Source organism: Phyllostomus hastatus, unplaced genomic scaffold (assembly GCF_019186645.2).
Source record: "Phyllostomus hastatus isolate PE091 unplaced genomic scaffold, TTU_PhHast_1.1 phas_contig_58, whole genome shotgun sequence".
NCBI lineage: Eukaryota > Metazoa > Chordata > Mammalia > Chiroptera > Phyllostomidae > Phyllostomus > Phyllostomus hastatus.
The window spans coordinates 27,865,149-27,891,332 of record NW_025333916.1 but is presented as its reverse complement, the minus strand read 5'-3'; the positions used below and the strand labels follow the sequence as shown (position 1 = coordinate 27,891,332).

The following is a 26,184-nucleotide window of genomic DNA, read 5'->3' as shown; positions in this document are numbered from 1 at the left end:
ATGTTCAATAACAAAATGTATTATAACATAATTTGCATAATACATATTTTCTGCATATCAAAGGGTAGCCATAATAAAAATTCTTCACTGATAAAGTTCCTAAGGAATTTCTACAATGAAATTTATAAAACAAACAAATTCTCTGGTCCCACCTAAGGCTGATGAAGTAATATCACTTAAAAATCTAGAAATAAAATGATAGTTTCTGCAAACTATAATTATCTTAAAAGATTTTTTAAAGTATAATTTGCACTTTAAGAATACATCTGGTTTTATAATAGAATGTAGTAGGAAAAAAGGATTAATTTTAAGCTGGCTCTGCTGAACACGTACATCCCTGTTACATAGTTTCTGTAGTTGGAAGACCAGTTTTTCAAATGTGGTGAATGTAGCTTCTCTGGTCTAACAGAGGAACAAAAGGAATGCTTTATAGTTCCCAGGCGTACAAAGCTCAGGGATAGAAACTTTTGATTATTAGGTGATCAAAACTTCTGCTGAGCACTGGGGATATCTTCTAAACGAGCACTGTGCAGTTGTAGTTTCTAAGACGGAGATGTTCTTCCTGTACGTGCACAGTCTGGCAGGGTTGCCACAACCCTCCCCCCCGCCCCCCACAATGCAGCTGTGTGAAATGGGCCAGAGCAACTGGATACATTTTTTTTTTCAGTTAATTTAGTTTAAATAGCCACATGGGGCTATGCTGACATCACAGTTCCAGATCATTATCAATGTTGTAACATTCTACTGCCTGTTACATTTCATATTCAAAAAGAGCACAATTTTGTCAATGTCCAAATATTAAAATTGCCTACAGTGCATGGGAAGTTTGGAAATTAAGACATTACCATTAAAAAATCACATTTTAAGTGGTCAGAAAAGCAAAGAATTTTCCTTTTGTTGTGAAGCATATGTAGCATTTGTGGTACTTCTTCATCTTGTAGTCAGCTTGATTAAAAAAAAAATCCCAGAAAATCTGCTATCTTTAATACCTAGATCTTAATCATTATATTACCCATTGGATGTCTCAGGTGAAAATCTAGGCTACGTTTAGTTGAGGCACTGGTACAGTTCTACTTTTGCTGCTCACGGGGAAGGGCACAGGTCACAAATGACACAAGAAGTAGGAAACTTAGACTGAAGTCCAGTGAAATGCTGATGATCTCAAGACTCCTAACCTGTGGAGCAGACAGAGAGCTGCACACGGCTGGATGCATCATGGGCGTGCTCTGGGAGATGCATCCCAATTCTCTGGCACTGCACAGTCTTAGAGCAGCTGGGAGAAGATAAATGAGGTCAGAGGACCCCGGGTTTCACAAGCGAGATTAGCATCGTGCTGGCCTGAGAAACCTCCTATTTGTGAATGCTGACTGCTCGAGAAGACTGAACCCCAGCACCAGTATCAGTTGGAGCTCTTGAAGCACTGCCTGTGAAGTGAGGTCACCTGAGAGCCACAGGGCTCACCCAGGGGACTGACAGGTACCTGTGTCTGTTACTTTGGAGCAGTTGTGCTTCATAGATTGAGACAAAATATTAAAAGCAAGAAGCCTTATCAAATTACAGCATAGTCTATACTCTGAAAGATGTATTTTAAATGATTTATTTGGACATAACAAATACTAACATAGTTAACAGAATTTGTCAGTAAAAAATAATCTAAAATAAAATGTAAAACAAAGCACATTTAAAAGTATGTACATATGCATGTAATTCTGGGGGTGGAGCTGATAAAGAATACAATAGTTTATATTTTTACGAGACAAAATCATTATAATTTTTGGTAATCAGATTTTAGAAAAGTGGGACTAGAAGAGTACAAATAATAGGGCAAAAAGATTCAAATTATTTTCTATGTGGCCATCTAACAAGAGCAATTTCATGTTCTAAAACTTGTAGATTTATGATATGAATTAAACCAAATCCCAATTAAGACATTTCTTTCCTTAAAACTCTCTCATGGTGTCTCACTGTTTACAAACTCCCTAACAGAGAAGCTAAGACCTCCTCCTTTTGTTCCTGAGAACCTAAAATGGGAGTCTCAAATCTTTTAATTCATTTTATTTTTTAATTTAATCTTTATTATACTCTTGTTTATTACCATTTAGTCCCCTTGTACCCCCTGCCCCAGCAATCACCACACCGTTGTCCATATCCATGAGTCCTTTTTCCATTTTGCTCAATCTCTCCCTGCCCTCACCTCCCCTAAATCTTATTGCTTGTTAATTCATGACACACACACCCTCCAGCTTCCATTGTGGTCTTTGTTCACAGGATACCCACTCTGTCAGAAACTGCCACAGCTGCCACCCTCACCCTCAACCAAAATGCACTTCAGCCCTGACGGGTATGGCTCATTGGGTTGGGTGTCGTCCTAAAAAGCAAAAGGTTGCAGGTTTGATAACCAGTCAGGGCGCATGCCTGGGTTGCGGGTTTGGTCCCAGGTCGGGGTGCGTCTGAGGGACAACCAATGTTTTTTTCTCACACTGATGTTTCTCACCATCTCTTTCTCCCTACCTGCCCCTCTCTAAAATAAATAAGTAAATTAAATCTCTTTTAAAAATGCACTTTAGGTACTACTTTCTTTAAGGAGCCTCTTCTAACTTCTCCAGTCTAAGTACAATACCCCCATGTGTTTCTATAAACCCATGTTCGGGTCAATTATTGCACTGTGATGTGTTCTGCTGTTTCTCCTTACAAGTAAGTGATGAACATCTTCAGGGGGAAAAATGAGTCTCTTTAACCTCTGTATCCCAGTACTTATCAGAGTGTTTGCCATGCTAGGCACTCAACATGAATGGCATTTTTATGAATGCTATTCATAACTTTTCAACCTAGTTTAATTGAAAAATGACACAGGGTTCTGTAATTTGAGAGTAGTAATTACAGACACACACAGTTGTTTACTACTTACTGATGGTTCGGCCTCAGAGAACCACAAACAGGTATGTATTAAGTGTGAAGCATGGGGATTCATCTAAGAAATTTTAGCTAACAGATGATAGGGACAAAATAGGGGCGTGTGTGGGGAGTAGGTCCATCACCCCGAAAGCAATTGCCTCAGAGTGTTCAGATAATGTGGTTACAGACAAGTTCAAAACAAGAATTCTGTCTGCATCTTGTGAAAATGACATGTTCGATAATAAGGATGTAAACCAAATATCGATTATCTGCTTACAGATGTTGAATGTGTTGAACAGTGGTATTAATACATACAACCTTTACTATTACAAACTGCTACTCCTTATCTGTGATAATTTCTAAAATGAATAATACTTGAATTTTACTAAAATATCAATACTCATATATACTAAGGACTGGAAGTGATCTTGGAGATAATTTGGTACAATATGTTATAGATGAAAAACACCAAGGCCCAGAGAAGTTAAATGACTTTGCTGGAGGTCACATAAGTAGTGAGAACAGCCAGGACTCTTTGGATTTTTACTATTAAATTGACTTTTCTTTCTGCTACCTACTGCAGGAGAGGAAATTTTACTAATTTTTCCAAAATATACTAGTAGGATTTGTATCCAAGCCCAATAATAATAATATCACTTTAGAAGAAGATGACTTGAGTAAAAATAAATTTATTTTATTCAAATGAGATATTTCATAAACTACTCTCATATGATAAAAATTTACTTAGCTTGGAATTATTCTTAATTCCAAGATTGTTTCTGGGGAGAAATAATTGTTGAGCATTAAAATCTTTTAATTTGCATTCAGCATAGTTAATTGGGGCTGGATTTTATGTGACTCTTCTGAACCATTATTCACCATGTCATCATTCAGAAAAAACTTAATGAGCCAAACTGTAATCTTGACAATTAACACAAACAAAACTTACAGATAACTAAATTAACCCTACTCACTAAACTCGTATTGAATCATGTTACACACTCAGTGGGTGGGATGAGGCCATCCTTTATACACAGCATTTTCCAATCATTTAAAAAGTTTACTTTACTAATTTTTTCATGTTGATAGCCAAAGAACTGTATTTTCAGAAAATTCAGATTTCAAAAATACATAAAATAAAGGCATGGCAAAATAAGCCCTTAAAAACCTAATAGCTCTGTGTTTCTCTCCAAACAGCTGACTATACCTAACTTAAAGAAGACAATTTCTTTTTGTGGCCCTATGACTAAATTAGGCCATGGAAAAGTTACTGGTGTGAGAGCTTCCATGGCTATGGTGCTATAGGCCAGGGATGTACAAGTGGCATCCCTAGAATTTGAGCATGGTAAGCATACGTTAAGTGGAGTTATGAGGCTCCCCCAGGGTTACTGAGGTCATGCCAGGGAGGGGTGTAGGGTGAAGAAAGAAAGAGTACACCTTTCCAGCCTGTGTGTACTTACCTGATTTCACCATAATGAATTCATCTGAATCCATGTGTGTAGGTTATCAATTTGAAAATTTGTAATTGCACCACAGTGAGGTACCTGCCATTTTTGGTGCTGTGCACTGATAATGGATTGACTTCTGATGCTGCTACCATAAAAAGTATTTAAGTTATTGGGTATGAGCAATACCCAAATATTAAGCAAAGTAACTAACACCCATCATTGTGGGTTTTAAAATGTAAAACACACTTATATCTACTAATATGTGTTTGCTAATTCTTACCCATATAAAATTTCTATTGTTATATAAAGACTTTCATGGTGCAACTCCCTGGCTCTTAAGTTTTAAAAAGTACAGAATAAAATTCTTAATCCTAAATTTTTGTCACTGCTCCTAAGGTTTATGACTGAAATAAAAGAGAGAAACACTCCAAACTGGTCATTTATGAAAGCATAAGTTCAGTGTGAAACCTGCTTCAAAACTACAAATTATTTCAGACAAATAAATATGTTCACATTTATAAAAAATTTCCATATTACTCATAGAAACAAGCTTCATAAAATTTATATACTGAATACAACAAAAGTCAGTTCTAATGAAGATTTAGCTGTCACCTTTCTCAATAAAAAGTTCTGTGTCTGAGGTATCACTTTGAGACATGCCAATATGGCACATTTGTAAAACAATCCAGGAGTCTATCCTAAAAATCCTGCCAACACAACATTATCTCATTGAGACTCACTAATAGGCTGAACTAGATTTGTCTTTTTAAACAGGAAGAAATATTTTAATAGTTACAGAAACAAAGAAGGCAGGTACTAGCTGCATGTCATAAAACAATGAAACTCTTATATTTTCATTATCCTCTTCCTGTTGATACCATTCATTTAAAAAGTCCTTGTCAAAATCAAAAAATCAGCTTCATCTTCTATAACATTAAAAAAGCCAGAGATTAAAAAACAAGTGAAGAATATTACTGTCTTACATTATCATAGGATATAAAAATCTATTAAGTTTATCAGTGTCAAGAGCGAAGCATTCTCCTCTACCTCGCTGTATCACTGGAAGGTAGACACTTGATTCAGAAATACTCACTGACAGCCAGGTAGATTACCTGTGTTGACTGTAGTAAAGCCATTTACAATCAACTTATGAAGTAAAAAACACTAGCCAAACATAGAGACACAAATACCAAAAATGATGTTTTGTATCTATAGATAACCGTACTTGTGGCATGGCTATCAAGTAGTAAGACTAATTCAATACTTTATAATCACAGTACATTGAAAATATATTGCCAGAGGATAATTGTCCTATATATGAAAAAAAATGTTTATCTGCACAAGCCTGTGATTTATTGCAAAGCAAAATTATATAGCAAATTCCAAGAAAGGTGAAATGATTTTCAAAACCAATGTTTAAATGTAATGGCTTGAGCCACAGTCTCAGTCACTTTCTGGAGATTTCAGAAGCAGTAGGGGTAGAAGAATGCTTTTCCTTTTTTCTCTTCTTTTTTTCCTTTTTGTGATGTTTCCCCTTTTTGGACTTATTCTTTTTTTCTTTTTTCTTTTCTTTCTTCTGATATTTTTGTTTCTTTTGTTTTGAAGTGTCCTCTTCAGCAGAACTCGATGAATAAGACCTATGGGCAGTAATATATACTGACTGATAATTGCATTTATAGCTGATAGGTAAATTTAAATGGATGTGATCTGCCTTAAATCCTTCTTAGAGCAAGGTTGGGGTATAAACAAAGAAACGCAAAATGCGCTTTGTATACCTGTATTCTCTTAAAATGCTGAATTTAGAATTTTTTGCTACTTGGTCACAGAAACTGACAAAACAAGTATCTCTATTCTGCTCAACTTTAGCTGTATAAGTTATACAGTTATAGTTATAGAATTTTTAATTTTGGTAAGACTTAAAATTATTTTTCTGATTTTCAGGTTTTCATCCTTCGTACCCTTCAAAACCTTGTTAAGCAAACAACATTGCATTTACCAAGCCTCATTATATATACGATTCACTTGTGTATGCAGTGACTTGTCAGCATATTCCAGAGATGTCAACCTTTTTCATCTCATGGAACACATAAACTAGTTACTAAAATTGTGTGGCACACCAAAATATGTATTTTTGCTGTTCTGACAAAAATAGGTATTATTTTGATTTGTTCATACTGGACAGCTATTGTGTTGGCTGTTGTCATTTTTTCTGACAATTTGAGGGAAAAGAGGTCCGTGCCCCTGACTGAACAGTCAGGTATTACATGTTGTAAAAATTCTGTGGCACACTGATTGAAAATCACTGGCATATTCTCTTAAAAGAGTCACAAAAGGATGCAATTATACATATAAAAAGGGTTATAATTATGTACCTCTGTATAAATAAAAGCTGAAAATTAGTAAAATAAAAGCACTTTCGTTAATTATTTTGATTTTTAAGTTAAAGTACTTGAGTCCTCCTGATGCTGAGTGATACAGATGAACACTTTCATTTCAAAATAATTTTCACTAGTTGCAGAAAAGATACTTTTAAATGAATCTTCTATATAGATGAATGAGGATGATTTATCATTAAACTTTTTAAATATTACTGTAATACTAAATTAAGAACGAAAAACTGTAGAAGTCCTTCCTCTAATATTAAAAAAAAAAGAAAAAACAAAACAAAAAAAAGCCATCTCTTCAGACTTCATATGAAGTGTGTAACAACCTACCCACATGCAAACCCCAAATACGTATTACAAGAGAGAAACCGAGTGAGTTTAAAATGAAATAGGCATCTCAACAGCTAGTTCAGTGATCTAAATGTCAGAAGTTAAAACCCAAACTAAAAAAAATCCGACGTAGACACAAAGAGGAGAAAAAGCAAACTCTCGAGCCTGCAGGTTTGTGACAGGGGTGGACTCCTCCAGCGCTGCCTTCCTTACTCAGGGGCTCCCGGGGGTCCCCATCTCTGTGAGGCTGCATTCCCTTCTCCTTCTCCTAAGACTTTTGGCCATTTCAGAAGCTTATTTTCAATGTAGTCTCTTTCTCTACTTTGTCTCTATTATTCTCAACTCTTCTGTGTTTTCCTGTTTTAAAGACCTTGTATGACCTTTGGATTCTAACTAAAGCTGCTTTTCTGCCTACACAACTTTTTTCCTTTCGATTTTTGGTTCTGGATTCTCATTTTTAAGGCAAAACATTAGACTTCGGTACAGTAACTCTATTAGGTGGTATTACCTGTGTTAAGTGTACCTGGAAAAGTTCATATAATTTCGAGCTGTCTGAAGTTTGTAGGCCCAAGATAGAAAGGCTAGAATAAGCAATCTGTTACTATAAAATAAGTATATTAGATTTGAAAGAAAAGAGATAATCTAACTTTCCCTATAAGCAATCCACCTTGTGGTGGGAATGCCAATAATTCAACAATATACTAGTCAGACTACACAATACACTGAGTCTACCTTCCTATTAGCTTTTATATTAAAGATTATTATTTAACTCCTAGAACTTGAAAGCAAGCTAACTTGTAATTTATAAAATAGCTGAGGTGTTAAAATGTATATATTAAATGTTCCATAAAAACTACAAAGTGACAGCACCTGATTTGCAGAATCTACTGCCAAAGCCAAACTGGTATTGCCAAATGTGATAAATAATGTCTCTATGTAAGAGACATTACTCTTACTCTAGAGTATGAGTAATACTTTCATACTCTAGTATGAGTGAAATGCTCTAGTATGAATGAAACTACACTCATTAACCATGCAAAAAGTTGCTCATTAATTCTCTTGCTCTATTTCTTTAACCAGTTAAATTAAAAGAGTTGATAACAAAAATTTGCAGGTAGCTGATCAAGATTTTGAATGACCTGAAGGAATTTTTAGCGTGACATGTGAGTGAGTACATAAATCCTATTAACAATTAATTTTTTAGACAAGGCAATAATATTTTGCAAATACAAATATTTAAGCTCCAACTTCATACAGATGAAGACAAATATGTATGTGAAGAATTTAGACATATATTCCATTAAAAAATTAACTGATGTTTTGAAACTTAAAATTCTAAATATATAAAAGGCAGGGGTGTTATTTATTTATTTTTGATTTGCTCCAAAAAGAAAATTTAAGGTGGCTAAATGTTGATTTTATTTTTAATTCCTGAAATGAAGGATTTCTGTTATTTTACTGAAACAATTGAGCATCTAACTCCGACTGAGAAAAAAAGTGCTAAACTGTACTACACCAGGAAACAACATAATCCATTCTAGAGTCACAGTCCTGATTTTTTAAAAATTATGTTTAAAAGAATACCTTTTCCTTTTTTTTTTCAACTTGATTTTCTCTTTGCTTTTTTCTTTTTTCTTCTCCTCTTCTTCATTGATTCCTGTGTTGATGGGAAAGAATCAGGTCACCATGGGTCTATGTACTGATATGTATACATTTTTTATTTTGGTTGATGATTTTCACTAGTTAGGATATTGCACATTCCTTGTAACCATTTCCCGTTTCCTGATTTTTTAAAAAATGAAGTATAACTGACATATAACATGATAATAGTTTTAGGTGTACAAGATACTGATTCAATATTTGAAAATATTGCAAAATGATCAGTACAATAAATCTAGTTCACATCTGTCACTATAAATACTTACAAATATAGTTTTTCTTTTGGTAAAAACATTTAAGATCTACCTTGTCAGCTTTCAAATATACAATACAGTAATATTAACTATAATTACCAAGTTGCATATTACATTGCCATTACTTATTTACTTTATAATGGAGAGTTTGTACCTTTTGATCCCTTCACCCATTCTACCTCCACCCCTAACCCTGCCTCCGGCAACCACCGATCTGTGCTCAGTATCTATGAGCTTAGTTGGCACTTTGCTTTTTTCCCTTCAATCACACATACGAGTGACATCATATGGTATCTGTATTTTTCTGACTTATTTCACTTAGCATAATGCCTTCAAGGTCCATTGCTTTTTATCATATGCTTTTTATAAAGATTTCAAATACTAATAAGTGCATTGAGTAAAAAATTCTAGTACTTTAATGTTCATTCCTATAGCAAATCAATTTATGGTGGGTACCATTCCAAGCATTAAAAAAAACCCCATACAATCAAGTACAGTTTTTTAATTTTCTTTTTCACACAAAATTGGTGTCATGGGACCCTAGGATAAGAATTCTAGGGTCACAGGACAATAACAACAGACAATATTTATGTGGTTGGTGTCCTGGAAGGAGAGGGTACGCACTGTTCTCTAACCTATTTTTTTTTTTTGCACACAATCTGGTGTGCATTCTTCTAGGCTTTCTCTCTATATAGCCAAATGCGCACATGCAATCCCTTACACAGACTTTGCTACATAAAGTCCTACATTTTTTTCTCTTTTGTCTACAGCCATACCATCCTTAACATGCCCGATCTCGTCAGTTTTTTTTTAAATAAACATCCTTTATAGGTTGATGAAACTCCTTAGTTTGCTAACAATTTCTATCAGAACTGGAAAACGGACTTCCTAAAATAATTTGTGAAAATACTGTAATTATCATATAAGGGTTGTTAGTCTGTTAAAAATGGAGAATTACATTGACAGATTTTTTAATGTGAAATAAAATCTCCTATTCCTGGGATACACTATACTTGGTCAAAATATAGTATCATTTTGAAATATCATTGGATTTGATTTGCTAAAATAATTTTAAGTGCTTAAAATTCTCTTTGTATCTATATTTATGGGAGTCTAGTTTTCTCGTAGATAAAATATGGTTTTATCAGGGTACTGCTGGTCTTAAAAATTGAGTTGAAAACTATTCCATCCTATTTAATTTGGAAAAGATTTTATGTAGAAATGGTATTATTTCTCCTTTAAATATTTGGTAAAATTCATGAAAGAAGCCAAGCTATGGACATTCCTAAACTGAACATTTAACTTCTTCATTAAATGCAAGCCATTTAGTTTATTTCTTTTTGAAAGGTTTGGTACTTTGTATCTTTCACATGTCCCTTTTATCTAAGTTGCTGAATTTACTGGCACTAGGTTGTTTATAACATTCCCTTATTTTAGTATCTGTATAATCTGTAGTATTGTCACTTCTTTAATTTCTGATATTGATCATTAATGACTTTTTAAAATCTGATGTTTGAATCACAAATTTGAATAACTAGAATCATTAAAATTTCTTGAGACTTGAATTACAGCACAGAATTAGGTCCATCTTGGTAGATGTTCTGTATGCACTTGAAAAAAAACATATATTTTGTTGTTTGGTAAGGTGTTCTATAAATGCTAAATATGTCAAATTGGTTGACAATGTTATTCAAGTGTTCTATATCTTTTCTGATATAATGTCTATTTGTTCTATCAATTATTGAGAGAGGTGTGTTGAAACTTCCAACTATAATTGTAGATTTGTGTATCCACAAAAATTTTCCCGGGTAGTTCTATCAGGGGTTTGCTTCATAAATTTTGAATTTTGTTTTTAGATGTGTAAACACTTAGTATTTATATGTCCTCTTGATTAACTGACACTTTTATCTTTATGAAAAAAACCCTCTTTATCCGTAGCAATATTCTTTGTACTTGATCTGACATTAAAATAGTTACTTTAGCCCTGGCAGGTGTGGCTCAGTGGATTGAGGATCGGACTGCAAAGCAAAGGGTCACAGGTTTGATTCCAGTCAGGGCACAAGCCTGGGTTGTGGGCCAGGTTCTCAGTAGGAGGTGTATAAGAGGCAACCACACACTGATGTTTCCTTCTCTTTATCCTCCCTTCCCTACTCTCTAAAAATAAAGAAATAAAATCTTTAAAATATTTACTTTAGCTGTTTCTTGAGTAGCTGTCTTTTTTTTTGGTAGCTATAATAAATTCAGAATGACTAATTGTAAACATGTTAAAAAATAAAAGGTTATGAGAAACTAAGCAAATAAAACAGTAGCTACGGGAATCATTTCCTTGTCCACTTAGGAATGATGAATAAGAAGTACATAGATAAGATTACACAGAGATGAGTAATCAAGAAAACAAACAAGAAAGCAAAATATAACCAGAGACATTGAAATTAAGAACAAACTGACAATAATTAGAGGGGAGGGAGGAGGGGACAAAGGGGGAAAAGGTGGAAGGGTTTTCAGGAACAGGTATAAAGGTTACATGGACAAAACCAAAGAGGGCAGGATCAAGGGTGGGAAGTGGGGATGGCTGGGGTTGAGGGGAGTGGTGGGGGGAAAATGCAGACAACTGTATTTGAATAACAATAAAAATGTGGGGAGAAAAGATTACATAGAGAAATTAGTTCTAATAAAAACAAAATAATCCTAGAATTGAAGAAATACTTATTCTGAGCCATACACCCTTAGGAACCAGCAGTATTGACAACAGGATATGAGAATGCAAGCATTGAAGACAAAAGTTTGTTTTAGAAAGTTCAGTGCTTCTACACTACCACTCTGAAAATTACTCCACCTCCGTTCTTCAAGGTTCTTTCTGAGACAGGATGTTAAAATGTACACGGGCATAGCAGGAAAAAGAACACGAGTTTTTGCAAAACGATTTCTTGGAAAATGATACAACCAGCCTTATGAGTACAAAATAGAAGGCAAGAGGATTCCATGTACTTAAGCTTTAAATTTTGTAATGACCAGCAAGAGTGGCGGTCTCTTATGTAACACACAGGAGCTGCAGGTTAGGACCAGTGCTTACGTAGAGATTTGGGATAGAATGGAAGATCCATCCTAGCAGTACAAGCAGGCTCAGCTACTGTATCTTCGTTTGCGAATCTGTCACCAGGCTTGTAGCTACTCCAGCTACTTTTAAATAGCTGTGCAGGCAGTTTCAAACCCAGATCCATTAATCTAAATTTCTTATTCCCTTTTGTATCTTCCAACTACTTAGCAAATAGCTGTCTTTAAAAAAGTACATTTTAGACCCTGGCTGGTGTAGCTCAGTGGATTGAGCTCGGGCTGTGAACCAAAGTGTCGCAGGTTCGATTCCCAGTCAGGGTACATGCCTGGGTTGCAGGCCATGACCCCCAGCAACCGCACATTGATGTGTCTCTCTCTTTCTCTCTCCCTTCCCTCTCTTAAAAAAAAAAAAAGTACATTTTGAGCCATAGATAGGCTTTACTCCAATCATTGTGTGAATTCATTTAAGCCCTATCTCCATGAAGCCTGAGACCACCATTGTAAGTCCTTCATTTGAATTTGATTCCAGCAGTTACTAAAGGGAAGGAGAAAGACAATTATGGCAACATGAAAATACCTGATTTTGGTATTTTCTCCTACGCAATTTTCTGTGTCAACAATCTTTAATAACATCAAGTATAAATTTAGCATAAAATTCTCTTAAACAAACCAAACAAGCCAAGAAAACCAAACTAGACCAAAAAAATCCCATGTCGTCAAAATACATTTCTTTTCCAGACTAAACAAAAAGAATACTGTAAAATATTAAGGGATGAAATATGAGGAGAGGACTATCTCCTAATGCCAGGCAAACTGCTGATTACTTTAAAAACCCATACTATTGAATTTCTTGGCTTCTTTGTAAATACTGAAATTTATGCATATTGCAGCATAAATGGGTCTTCAGATATTTGCTACTACCATGTACAATTCCAAAGTTTCTTCAGGAAGTTCAAAACACAGCATGAAACCCTAAGGAGCTTCCTGAAGAACTGCGTGCACAGCAGAGAGTGAGAGGACTCAGGACCCTTGCCGTGCACTGACTGACAGCTCCCTGTCCGCAGCCCGTGATGGCGCGTTCTCAGGAGGCGTGGGCCCAGGTCGTCCGAGTGTAATAAGGCAACAATACTTGTTCCCGTCCATGTCGAGTCCTGCTCTCCTATGCTCTAATTTTCACAAAAAATTGATGTTCGTGAGGTAGACTTTTGTATGTTTTAAATGAAAGATACTATTAAATGCATTGGAAAGTAAGCAATGTAATAGAAGCAAACAAATACATACAGGGGCAAAACAGAAAATAGAACTTACACAAAAATAAGTTTTGAGTCTTGTTTTTGTGGTGACATTTCCCTCCTTTCCTTTTCATGGCTCTATTTCATAACAGGAGAACAACTATTTACATAATTATGCTAAGAATTCTTTGCTTTCTCCTTGTGCTTTTTAATTTTGTCATTAAAACAAACAAAAAACTTTAACCGTATTCAAGATAGTTTTTACAAGAGTTTTCTACCTCTGAGGACCAACGGAAGGAGTCAAAAAACTCCCAGGACGATCTGAAAGATACGGGAGAACTTACACGCAACAAGTCAGTGTTTTACCCCTTCAGAGACCTGAGCAATATCAGAAAGTTATCAATGGAGTGAAGAATAGAACCTTTACATTTTCTTCCTCCAACTACTCAGAAGCCAATCTATTTGTTTATTTGGGTAGGGGTGGGTCACGGGGCTTGCATTAGGTGACTGTGAAAGAAAGCAGCATCCCTCTTGTGAAACTTTATTACTAGAATCTGCATGATATACTGAAATGAGCACTGTTCTGGGTCAGAGTCATAAGACTTGGAAACAAGTTCTGAACCTTTAATTGACTATGCACAAGTATATACTTTTAAGAAGAAAAAAAAGTTAGATGGAGTCTGTCATTCTCAACTCGAGGTTAGAAGAAAACTGTTTCTAATAAAAAAGGTTTACCAACTACTTATCCTGGAGTTTCTATGTTAATCCCTTCCCCTTCCTCCCAGGGTGAGTTTGTCCCAGGTCTTCTGACTGAAAAATCCCCTCTAGAATAGACCACTCCACTACTCAGGATGGGAGTGTACTTTATCCTTCCACATTGCTATGATGAGGAAAATACAAAGGTAAGAAGAGACAGATGGACGATCTTGAACGGCAGAGAGCTGCATGTTGTAACGAAAACAGCAGAGGACTAGCAGTCAGGAAACCTGGATCTTGGTACTGATTTGGACAGGTTACCTGTCTTCCTTTTCTTTTTTTATAAAACTAGGTGTTTAAACTATGTGTTCTCTAAGATCCTTCCTAATTCTAAAATTTCACGCATTAATTTTTTGAAACCAGGACAATATAGACGGATGGGACAGAAGCTGCCCTTGTGGAAGGGACATGCTTGGGCTTTCTCTCCTAGGAACGTCTGTCCTGTCCATGCGGTTTGGCTGCTCGCCTTACCAGCCCGGGACCTCCCTTTGCCAGCACCCTGGGCATTCGTTCCCTTCTTACCACTTTCATTCCCTACAGCCCATGACTTCCTTTTTGGGTCTACTCCCTGATTTCCGTAGGAAACCTCTGGAATAAGGGTATGGGAGAGGTAAATTTTTCGAAACTTGGATAATTTGGTTGGGTGTATCATTCTAACTCGGCTACAAATTTCCTTCAAAAATTTGAAAGCATTATTCACACCTACTAGCTTACAAGGATGGCTTTAGAGAATACAAAGCTATTCCGGCTCCTGACTTTACCTATGGCCTGTCTTAACCTTGGTTCTGGAAAGTTTGAATTATATTCTCCTTGTTTACTGGGGTATGAGGTTTCATATTCTGTGCCTTTGTGTGGGCCTATTTTTAATGCTGTGCTTGGTATTTACTGAATCTTTTCATCTGGAAACTAATGTCCTTTAGTTCTTGGAAATATTTTCTGTTTTCTCTTTTTGTGACTCATTTGAATGAATTCTTTCCTAGACTGATCCTTCAATTGTCTTATCATTTTTCTCCCATTTTGCTAAGATTTTTTCATCTTTATCACATTTTATGTGTTTCTTTTTAATTTCTAAAAGTTCTTTTGAGTTTTGTTCTTTTTATAGTACCTTAATCATGTTTCATGGATGCTGTACCTTATTCCTCCATAAAACTGGATATTAATTACTTCTCTTAGGTTTTCCTATCCCTTCACCGACTATATTCTTCAAGCTAATTTTTTTAGTTTTTTGGATTTGGTATTTGTATTTCAGGCTAGAGTCTTTCCCCAGAAATTCAGTGCTCCTCGATTGTTGGAAAAGATGACTGGAAGCTTTCGGCAAGCAAAGGCTGGAAATCTGGACTTCACTAGTAATTTGGCTAGGCCATGTTCTTGAAGAACCTCGATGTCAGATTCTTTATTACCTTCTTCTTAGATGAGTCAGAGTCCCCAGAGGTGAAAATTTCAAATCTTATGCCTAGGTGATATGTGTCTGGGAACCAAACAGTTGAAGACTGCTAAAAGGTTCTCACCATTCTGTATGCACCCCTAACTTACTGCTCTCACCCGTGTTTGGTGCGTCCCCGTTTAAGGAAAACTGATGGATAGTAGTCAGCTCAGGTGATTGGGGGAAGCCACCTGGCTTCAGAGTAGGAGGAAGGAACTGAGCATGTATCTACTTCAGATTTTTTAACCAATCCCTCTGTTTTTAGTTTTTCATGATTCCTCAGTTACAAAGGTATCTAAGGATACTCATTATCAAGGAGTATCCTTAGGAGGTTTCAAAGTGCCTATCAGTTAACTGCTCAGATTTCTTCATTGTTTCACTGTGAAAGAATGTATCTTTCTCAAGTATGCAGTCTGTTATCACTTAAACGCCTGCATTCCAGCGAAACTTCATCACTATTGCTTCCTACCCCATTTTCTTTGCCCTTGTCAGTTTATGTCTTTAAAAAAAATCTTCTACTATCATTTCAGGGATGTTTCAGCAGGGAGCAAAGGTGAGGGTGTGTATTCAAGCACCTGTCTTCACCCTGCAGCCGTGCACACACGTGCAGGGGGCCTGTGTTTGTCCTCTTCTGCGCTCTCACTCTCCCAGTGTCCTGGCATCCGCCCTCTTCACTTCCTTTCACCAAACAGAACATGGAAAGTGTAAACATTTCTAAAGTGTTTATTGTTACTTGATGACCTAAATGAGTTTACAATTCTTGTATTTCTCTCATCCCATGCCTAAACTCATATTCAAATAAAGTGTATTTTGCTTTTGTGTGACACCTGCCACATGGCATTTTGTAGTTTACAAAGTATTTTCACAGACAACTGCACATTTAGTCCCTAAAACCCCACACAAAGACAGGCCATTTCATACAGAAGATGGGAAAGAAACAGTTAAACAGGTCTGTAACCTCTCTTCTCTTTGAGGGGCTTGGGGAGGAAGAGGAAGAGGCCCCCAGGAAAGAAATTTCTTTATACAAGTGTTAATCACAGACCTCCTGGAAACAAATGCATGGTATCTGCTAGCTAAAGAAGACTTTGGGGGAGGGAAGAGGGGAGTGAACTTTATTTTCTCACAGTTCTGAAAGCTACAAGTCCGTGATCAAGCTGTTGGCCAGGGAATCCTTATTTACAGACTGCTTATAGTAGAAGGTATCTAGTTTGTCCAAAATTCCTTATGGTTAACAATCCTGGAATCGACAGATTTATGGGGCATGGCTCCCTGGAAAATGTAATTATCCAGACAAAATTGAGCTCTTTCATGATTAAAGTGACTTTCTTTTGTGTAAGTACTATAGAAACTTCTTAAGTTAACTCTGGCTACAGGGGGTTCCGAAGTAGGAAGAAAACACCTGGGGAGCTGTACTGGCCATCCCAGAACTCTGCTGCTTTGCCTATGCTTTGTGGTCATTTATATATTTACATTCTTAGTAAAGCTGGATACCGGCTGAGGTCCCTGGTTTGAATCAGTGTGATTAACCGCCCAGTCTTCTGTGTTATTCCACAAGGAAATTGGGGTTCCAAGTGGTAAAGTGACTTGCTGAAAGTCACATGCTAAAAAAACAGCCAAATAGGGCTAGAAACCAAGCTTTAAATCAGACTTTTGTCCCATGGGTCATGCCATAGCGTGATGGAACAACAAAACATGGGTTCTGGAATAAAAACAGACTTGCCTCTGGTCCTGTAACTGACCAGCTGTTTGATTTTGGGCAATTGACTTACAATGTTCAAAGTCTATGTCCTTGCCTCTGCACGAGTTCTTACATAAAACAGAAGAGATGTCTTAATAATGAATACAACAGAAAAAAAAATATGAACATGACATAACAGAGCAGAACATTTAGAAACATTTTGAGAGGATGAAGAGGAAAAAAGCAGTGCTTACTTTTTTCTTGTAATGCCTGCAACTTATTCAGTTCCTCATTCTCTTCATCACTCTCCTCACTGCTTGTACTGCTGACATCCAAAACTATGTCCCTTTTGGGATCTACTCGGAGAAAGTTGCGGCATTCAAAAGTCAGGTGACCAGCTAAGTGAAACCAAAAAATATGAAGGACAAAATGATAGATACATTATATAAATGTTTTATTGCCTCATGGCAAGCAACAAGTTACAATTTTAATAATATAATATAATGTTTAGTTTCAACTTTTAATCAGTGTGTGGTAGTTCACTTCCCCTGACTATAATGCTCAGAGAGAACTTCTTCCTTTTTTCATCGGGACTTCTAATTTAATAAGCATTTTTTTCTGTGTACTGAATCACTGTATTTCCCCTTTTTATGTAATGTATTTTCTCTTTTATGTACTAAAGAAAATATTCTCATATTTAGATTTTATATTGAATTCCTTTCACATACTCTTTTCTTTTCATCTTTACTACTACCCTCATGTAACTGCATAGCTGTCACATATTTAAAGGCACCATAATAACATAACTAAATGTGGTCTCCTAAAACATACCTGAACGTGTACTTCTGACTTCATTCACCCCCTTAAGATTCCTTCTCTAACTACAACAGTTGTCTACTTAGAGCATGATGCCATTTTTTTAAAAAATCAAGTATTACACAAACACCAGAAAAGTACAGGAAATAACATAATCAATACCCAAGTGCCTGGCGCCCGCCCGTTACTATTTTGTCGTGTTCACCTACAGTTTTTGTAAGGGAAATGCTTGCCTGCCTGTGCACACGAAGCTGGAGAGCTCGTCCCATCCTTTGGAACTCTGCCTCCACCCCATGCCGTCCTCTGTCTGCAGTAGTTGCTGTACAGAAGCCGGTGTCTCTCTTTACCAAACACCATGTTATACTGTTATTTTCTAAAACATAAACTCAATTTTGCTTACCTCTCACTCTGCAACTTGTTTCTGCCAATGAATATTGTGTGATTTATCTGTGTTAATGGTAGATGACATTATCTCATTTTACCTCATGAGTAATGTTTCCTTGCATAAAAATATTTATTTACCCTTTCTACTACTGACAGAGTGTCAGGCTGCTTCCAGCCCGTTGCTATTCTAAATAATGCTGGCATGCGCAGCAGTTCATGGCTCTCTGTGCACATACAGCACGGTTCCTCCAAAGCAGCAGCTTTCAATTTTCTTTTTTTTACTATGGCTGAATGATGGTAAAAAAATTACAATGCAACCAAATACATTCACATACACATTCATATACAGATGTACACTACCACAAAACAATCCAAACAAAAGTTACATGGAGCATTACTATATTTGATATTCAGAAAAACCAATGCTGACAGTAACCACATAATTGATTTCACAGCCCACAGATGGCAGATGATTCACCACACATCTGTGCTAAGGTTCATTTCTAGTTCTCCCTTAACTTGAGGATGAAGTCCTTTGGAAAAGTTCTAGATTTACACAGGAGCATCTCCTATGAGAGTCCCAACACCGGGCACGGCCCTGGGCCTCGTTTTTTATCCCCTGCATCCTGTCACTTCATGAAAACAGAAGTTCAAGAGCCCTGGGTTCAGCAGATACCCTCTAGACCTACCTCTCACGATTTCTGCTTTCCTTTGTTGTTGCCCCCTGAGTATTCTTTATTTTCTTCCTAGCACGCTATTACACCTACAACAGGTACAGCACACTTCATCCAAGTCTCAGTGGTCTACAGGGGGGAGCAATCTGCCGTGCTGCTGGAACAAGTTTCTTCTGTTGTGCCTTTCTTCCAAATGAATCACTCGGAAGTGCTCTTTTTAGATTCCAAACATAGGAAGTTTTCAGCTATGCTTTGGCTGATTTCTAAATTTATTACACTGTTGTCAGAAAATGGGGTTGGTGTGGCATAAGTTCATTGGTATATGCTGACACTTATTTTGTGGTCCACCACATAGTACATTTAGGAAGAGATTCCATATGTATTTTAAAAGAATATATATCACTATCTGTTGAATAGGGTTCTATGTTTTTTTTGTTCTTCGAATCTTCTCCATTTTACTTTTTTGTGTAATAACTTCTGACAGTGAAATTTTAACTACCTCTATCATAGATTTGTCCGTTTCTCCTTGGAACAGTTTCTGCTATACATATTTTGAGATTATAAGTAAGCCCATTCAAGATCATTAATTTATCTTCTTGGTTGATTGTTCTTGAATCTCTATCTTTCGTACTGCTCTTGCCTCAAAGGTCTGATATTAAAATTGTTTTATTAGTGTTTTTTTGTTATTATTAGTTGCATCATATGAAGTTATAATTTTTAAGAGTAAAACAGCTGAATATCAACAATTTCAGCCTAATATCTACCTGTTCTTTTCCTCCATCCCTTTATATGAGAATTTCTATGTAGTTTTTAGTTTTTGGTAGTTTTGGTAGTTTTATTAATGATGACATGTAGCTGGACTTAAGTTTCTTAATTAATATAACACCAGACCAATTTTTAATGTTAATTTCCTAGCTTGGAAAAATAGTCTCTGCCTCACTGGGTGGTACCCTCATAAATGGGATTAATGCCTTATAAAAGAGACTTCCCCCATGTGAGGATTGGACAAAAAGTCTGTGATCTGGAAGAGGGCCCTCACAGGACCATGGTGGTACCCAATCTCGGACCTTTAGCCTTGGCTCCGTGAGCAAGACTTGTCTGTTTTTTAGAAGCTACCCAGCCGCTGGTATTCATTAGAGCAGCCCCCATGGACTAAGACAGGAGTGGGCTTTTCTCTTGCAATTTCTTGAAAACAAAGACATCCACTCCTCTCCACTTCTTTTTTTCTGTTTCTCACCTCTCGGGTCTGAATCTACAGAGTTTGTTTCATGACCCACAACTCTGCTTACACTAATCTTACCAAGGTCAGTGAGCATCCTGCCTGGCAAATCCAATGAACATTTCTCAGTCCGTTTCTTATAAATCTTATCTGTCACGATGGACAATGCCCCTCAATGTAAAAACAGAAACAAAAAAACTTTACTTCTTTGGCTTCTGTGATGCTGCCCACTCCTGCTCCCCCTGGCACTGGATTTTCTCCGTCACTGTCCCTCAGCTCATGCCTGTGTATTTCACTCCATGCACTGGTACTGTATAGAGAGTCGGTTATTCGTTGTTCCAAAATGTGCTTATGTAACAACATGTAGGCCAAAAAATGTGAGTATGGAAAAAAATGAATGGTTATTTCTATGAAGTAAAGCTGTACTTTTGGAAAGACTTGAAGTAAATTAATTGTTTTAAAAACCAGTTTTCAAAATAGACACTGGCAAGAAGATTGTAAAAGATGGGGGCGGGGAATCTAGGACAATGAGAAAATATTGCTGTTTCTTGAAGGAGAAGCCATGGTTTTCTGGGACAGACAATTCTCCATTGTCCAGGAATGTCCTAACACTGTAAAAGATTTCTAATCCCTGGACCCTACATGCTAAATGTCATACTGCTCCCCACCCCTATGGACAACTTTTAAAAACCATGCAGAGATTTCCAGATGGCAGTATCACCCCTAATTGAGAACTAATGATAGTAAAACTTTGCACTCAAATTTCTTTGTATCTTAACTGCTTCCCTATCTTTGAAGAAACAAGCTATAAAAGTGGAAAAGGCATTTCAGATATGATTTTCACTCAAAAGACTACGTGTAACGCCAATTAGCAGACCTACAGGCAAAGAAAAGGTCATGACTATGTATCAGTAGATTTGAATTTTAAATTAAATGAAATGTTAAGGGTATTTAAGCATGTTTTTACGTCCTGTTTCTGTGATCAAATGCTCAACTATAGTCTACTGTACTGAACTTTGAAACATATTTTCTGAGAACTACCATCATTTGAGACGTGTTCCATGGAGCCAGGCTTAGTGTCCTTGTAGCTTTTCAATATTCAGGAATGGCCAACTTAAAAAAAACCCAAAAAACAAAGAACACCCCATTACAGAAGTAACTGTTCTTCTAATTTGGCTGAGGAACTTTGCCATGAAAAACTGAGATCCATGTTATTTACTAACATATTTACCTTTAATTTGAAACTTTCTAAAACAATATAACTACTAATGAAAGATACTGACAAAATATGGAGTATTAACAACAATCTAGGCTCATCTGCAAGGTCTCCAACCACCTTAAAAAACAGCAAATATTATTATGGCTGTTATCAAAGTCTTAGGAATTGTCTCATTTAACTAATGAAATATTTGTTTATGGTATATAATTATAAATTTTGGGTATATGATTACACAGGTTAAAGTTTACTTTCCATTCCATTAATCATAATGGAGATTAATAATCATTTAAATCAAATTTTGTCAGCAAACAGAAATTCTCGGTCCAATTTCACCCCTATAAGGAATAAATTCAATACATAGGAAAATGCTTCATAAATAGTTTTCTTTGCTTTTTCCTCTTACCTAGCATGTGGAAGGATAAGAAGCAAAAGAATAGGTATACATGTACTTTTGGGAGCACACACTTTGTCCAGACTCCTGAGTCTACTACTCCCTGTGTACTTCATGACATCTTGGCTACTCACCAGCTCCATAGCCACCTGTCACTTAGTCTGTAGCAGGAAATAAAAGTGAATATTTAGGGTTGACAGAAGTTCTAAATTACCTCAAACATGAGCTAAATAAAAGGGCTAAAGGACTTTCTTTCTATGCCCAGGGCATTGGAATCTGGGTGCTGGGATCACAGTGCCCAATGAGGAAATGATTCCCGTACACAATGTTATTTTTTAATGTACTTACGGTAGCCACATTTTTTACAGCCTGCTCGAACACTATCCTTGTTGCAACCTAAAATACAATTGGATAACATTTTAGGAGACATATAAAGTAAAATCACAAAAATTTCATCATTTGAAAAACCTAAGAAAACCACTTGGAGAATTTATTTCTTTAAAAAAATCAATTCGATGCAGCTTAGTATCATTATCAACTCAATCATTATGGTTACTAGGAATCACTGAAAAAGCCAGTTTACTCAAATTACTTCCTTTAACAAATACTTTATGAAAATATTGTTCTCTAATTCAACAAATGCAGTATTATAGTCAAGAGCTTAAACACTCCCCTGATTCTGTAACACCAAGGAAGAAATTCCAGAGTACTTTAGCCTGACCCTCAAATGTAAAATAATTTACTAGATATACAGGAACATTCAAGTTCATGTATGCTTTTCTGCTTTCCTTTAGAGGAACTGATTTTCTCTTAAAGAAACTGATGAAATTCCAGAAAAATCCTTAACTTGCTGGGTATTGTAAAAAATATCTCAATGCAGCACTCAAATAAGCACTCATAAGAGAAAATTAGTCATATATTCATTCTGAGCAATGCTCAGACATATTTACAGTATCTCTATAATTATTATGCATGTAATATAGAAGATATAAATGATGGATGAAATAAATTAAAGCTGAATTTTACTGTGATAAATTTACCATCTTACTCATTTTTAAGTGCACAATTCAGTGGCATTAAGTACATTCATTATGTTGTACAACCATCACCACCATCTATTTCCAAACTTCTTCAGCATCCCAAACAGAAACTGTACCCATTGAACAATAACTGATGAGTCCTCCTTACCCCCAGCCCCTGGTAATCTCTATTCTATTTTGTCTGAATTTGTCCATTCTAGGTATCTCATATGTGGAATCATAGTGTTTGTTCTTCGTGTCTGGCTTATTTTACTGAACATGTTTTCAATGTTCACTCATATTATAGCACATATATAAAAAAGCCATTCCTTTTTTATGGATGAATAATATTCCATTGTGTGTGTGTGTGTGTGTGTGTGCGTGTGTATACACACACACATACACACAGTTGAAACTAACTTGAACTTCCAATAAAGATTTCTATCAATCAATCAGAGGGTCAGTACAGTATTACTCTATTTTCTTAACAAAAGCCATCTTACCTTAAACCCTTCAAATAAAGGTAGTATCTCAATGTAACAATAAAGTGCATATAGTACAAATATAAAACATTGCTTATTTTAAAAATCATTTTTCCAAACATTTTAATGTTATGAAGTCAAAATATTAGTCATTTTCCCCCAACCCCAATTTTGCTTTAAAATATACATTACTGAGTTGTTCTAGTAAAAATAGTCAGTTCTGTTATAATGCTTGTTTTAAAGATATAGATTTGTTTCAATGCAACTGATATAAGAGAGGGCAGTATGAGCGTAACATAAGTTTTGCCCATGAGAAATGCAAGTAAATGCAGAAAACTGCATCAGTTGCTCTGAGCCTTGCAGGAACACACAGCATACACAGACCAGCACAACTGAAACCACTTCTAGTGACCTCAGCTCACTGTGAGTGATGTGAGCGGTGTCCACACACATCTGGTGTGACAACTTTCCCTCTGGTTCCATACCATCACCGTCCTACTATTATTTCAGAAGAACCCACAAGCTTCAAACTTCAGGTCTTTTAAAAGGTAGAGTGCCCCATTTATTGCAGTATTTATGTATCTTTCAACCAATCAACATATGCAAAATTATACTACTATTTTCATCAGGTTCCTATTTTTTAAATTTTATTTTAATTGTTGTTCAAGTACAGTTTTCTGTCTTTTACTCCCAACCCAGCCCATCCCCCAATCCTCCCTCCCATTTCCACCCGCCCCCCCCAGTTTTTGTCCATGTGTCCTTTATACTTGTCCTGTTACTTTTTAATATATCACTGAGGAAGTTTTTGAGTGTTGTGCCTAATCTTTTTTTTCTCATAAACATTGTGGTTTTGATTGCATAGAATAGGAACATTGTATGCTGCACTGTAGCAGAATGTGGAATAAAATTGGATTAATAATACAATACGAGGCTCTTTCAATATGAAATAATTGCATGTTGGAAAAAAAGCTCAGAGAATCCAGGTCAATGTTGTCTGTTTCCATAGAAACTGCAGACGCTAAATAATATTGAATTTTAAAAAAACTGTACTAAATGCACTGTTACCACTCCTACGACAAACTAAAAATGTAATGGACAGATCCAAAATGATCTTATCTAAGCATGCATTAGAAATTAAATCATTTATGACTAAAGACACTGATAAAACTCACCATTTAAGTAACATATTTTTCAAATAAACAAAATATGAAACTTTTTCAGAGTAGGTCATCTTTAATAAAGTTATAAATTTTATAAGAAAGGGAAATATAACAAGAACTCTAAATAAAGTAACGCCATATCAGCTATTTCCTTACCAGTCTTTGGTTAAATTAGGATTTTGAGCTTCATTAGTCTATAATTTTCATGCTTCTCCCTGGAACTTTGAACCTGATGCAACTGACACAACACATCTGAGAGAAGCGACACAGTGAAACGGGGACAGCACACTCAGTCTGCTCCCAGGATCCAGTTCTGGCCACAGTGGCGGAACTGGCAGAGGCAGCCCTCACCAGGTCTGCCCTGTGCAGGATCTTGGCTATGAGTTTCCTTCGTCTCCTCTATCTTCTGAGCCGTATTTTCCAGCCTTTGCTTAGATTCTGTGAGCTCCCTGATAGCTCTCCTTTCTGCTAAAAGTAACCAGCTGCATTTTCTTGTTTAGTGTAAGAGCTCTGCCAACACAATTGCACATATTTGAAATCTATAGTCAGAATGAGTAATAAGGCTATATTGTGGGACCCTTCCTCCGATAAGAAATTAACCATTTCCTCATCCTAGGTCCCCATGGTGCTGTTTGTTCTACTCCTCTTTAAAGTTTGCTAGGGCTGTCCTGGCCTGAGTGACTCAGTTGGTCAAATCATGTCCCGTATACCAAAAGGTCGTGGGTTTGATTCCCGGTCAAGGCACATGCCTTGGTTGTGGGTTCGGTCCCCAGTTGGGGGCATATAACAGGCAACTGATTAACGTTTCTCTCTCACGTTGATGTTTCTCTCCTTCTCCCTCCTTTCTTCCCCCTCGCTCTAAAATCAATAAGCATGTTCTTGTGTGAGGATTGAAAAAAGAAAGATTTAAAGTTTGCTAGGGCTGTTTAGAGTAACAGAGCCTGCCCCCCTCAAAATCTTCCTTTACAATCATGGCCTATAATCCAAAAAAAAGGCTTTGAATAAAAACCTATAAATTTGACTACATAAAAAAAAAAGAATGACAAAGACTACCAAAAACAAACTGAAAAGATACCCGAAAACTTGGAAAAATATCTGCAACTCATAACACCAACAAAGAGCAATTACCCCTACAAATTATTAAGAAAAAGACCAACAACCAATAAAAAAATAGGCAAAGAAACTGAGCAGAAATTTCACAGAAAAAGAAACAGTTTTGAAACATAGGGAGAGATGCTAAACCCTCCCAGTCTCACAGGAGAATCTGTTGGAGAGGACCTAGAATGTATGCAAACCCACCCACCCTGGAATCAGCACCTGAAGGGCCCAATAGTTTGTGAGAAGTGGGGGAAGTGACTAAAAGTGGGGCGAGAGCCAAGCAAGTGGCAATGTTCCCTCTCTGGCCTCTCCCCCACATACACCACCATAACACAGTGAAGTTGGTTGTCCTGCCCTCATGAACACCCAAGGCTCTGCCCCTTACAACATAACAGGTACACTGAGACAAAGAAACACCACCTAAATGAAAGAACAGATCAAAACTCCAGAAAAAGAACTAGGCAACAAGGAGACTGACAACCTATCAGATGCAGAGTTCAAAACAGTGGTAATCAGGATGCTCACAAAAATTATTGTGTATGGATGTAAAATAAAGGAAGAAGTGAAGACTATACAAAGTGAAATAAAGAAAAATATACAGGGAACCAG

At 36.4% G+C, this 26,184-nt stretch overlaps 1 protein-coding gene across 1 annotated transcript in view; it reads right to left on the bottom strand.

The window, feature by feature from the left end:
- Window positions 1-1,581: 1,581 nt before the first annotated feature.
- SREK1IP1 (SREK1 interacting protein 1) overlaps window positions 1,582-26,184 on the bottom strand; it is a 32,662-nt gene continuing 8,059 nt past the window's right edge. Inside the window, exons 2-5 of the mRNA XM_045848116.1 lie at window positions 22,165-22,212; window positions 17,368-17,511; window positions 8,642-8,714; window positions 1,582-5,980 (exon numbers count right to left, since the gene is read on the bottom strand). Of these exons, the coding sequence (XP_045704072.1) occupies window positions 5,791-5,980; window positions 8,642-8,714; window positions 17,368-17,511; window positions 22,165-22,212 (455 nt within the window). The 3' untranslated portion in view covers window positions 1,582-5,790. The remainder of the gene's footprint in view (window positions 5,981-8,641; window positions 8,715-17,367; window positions 17,512-22,164; window positions 22,213-26,184) is intronic.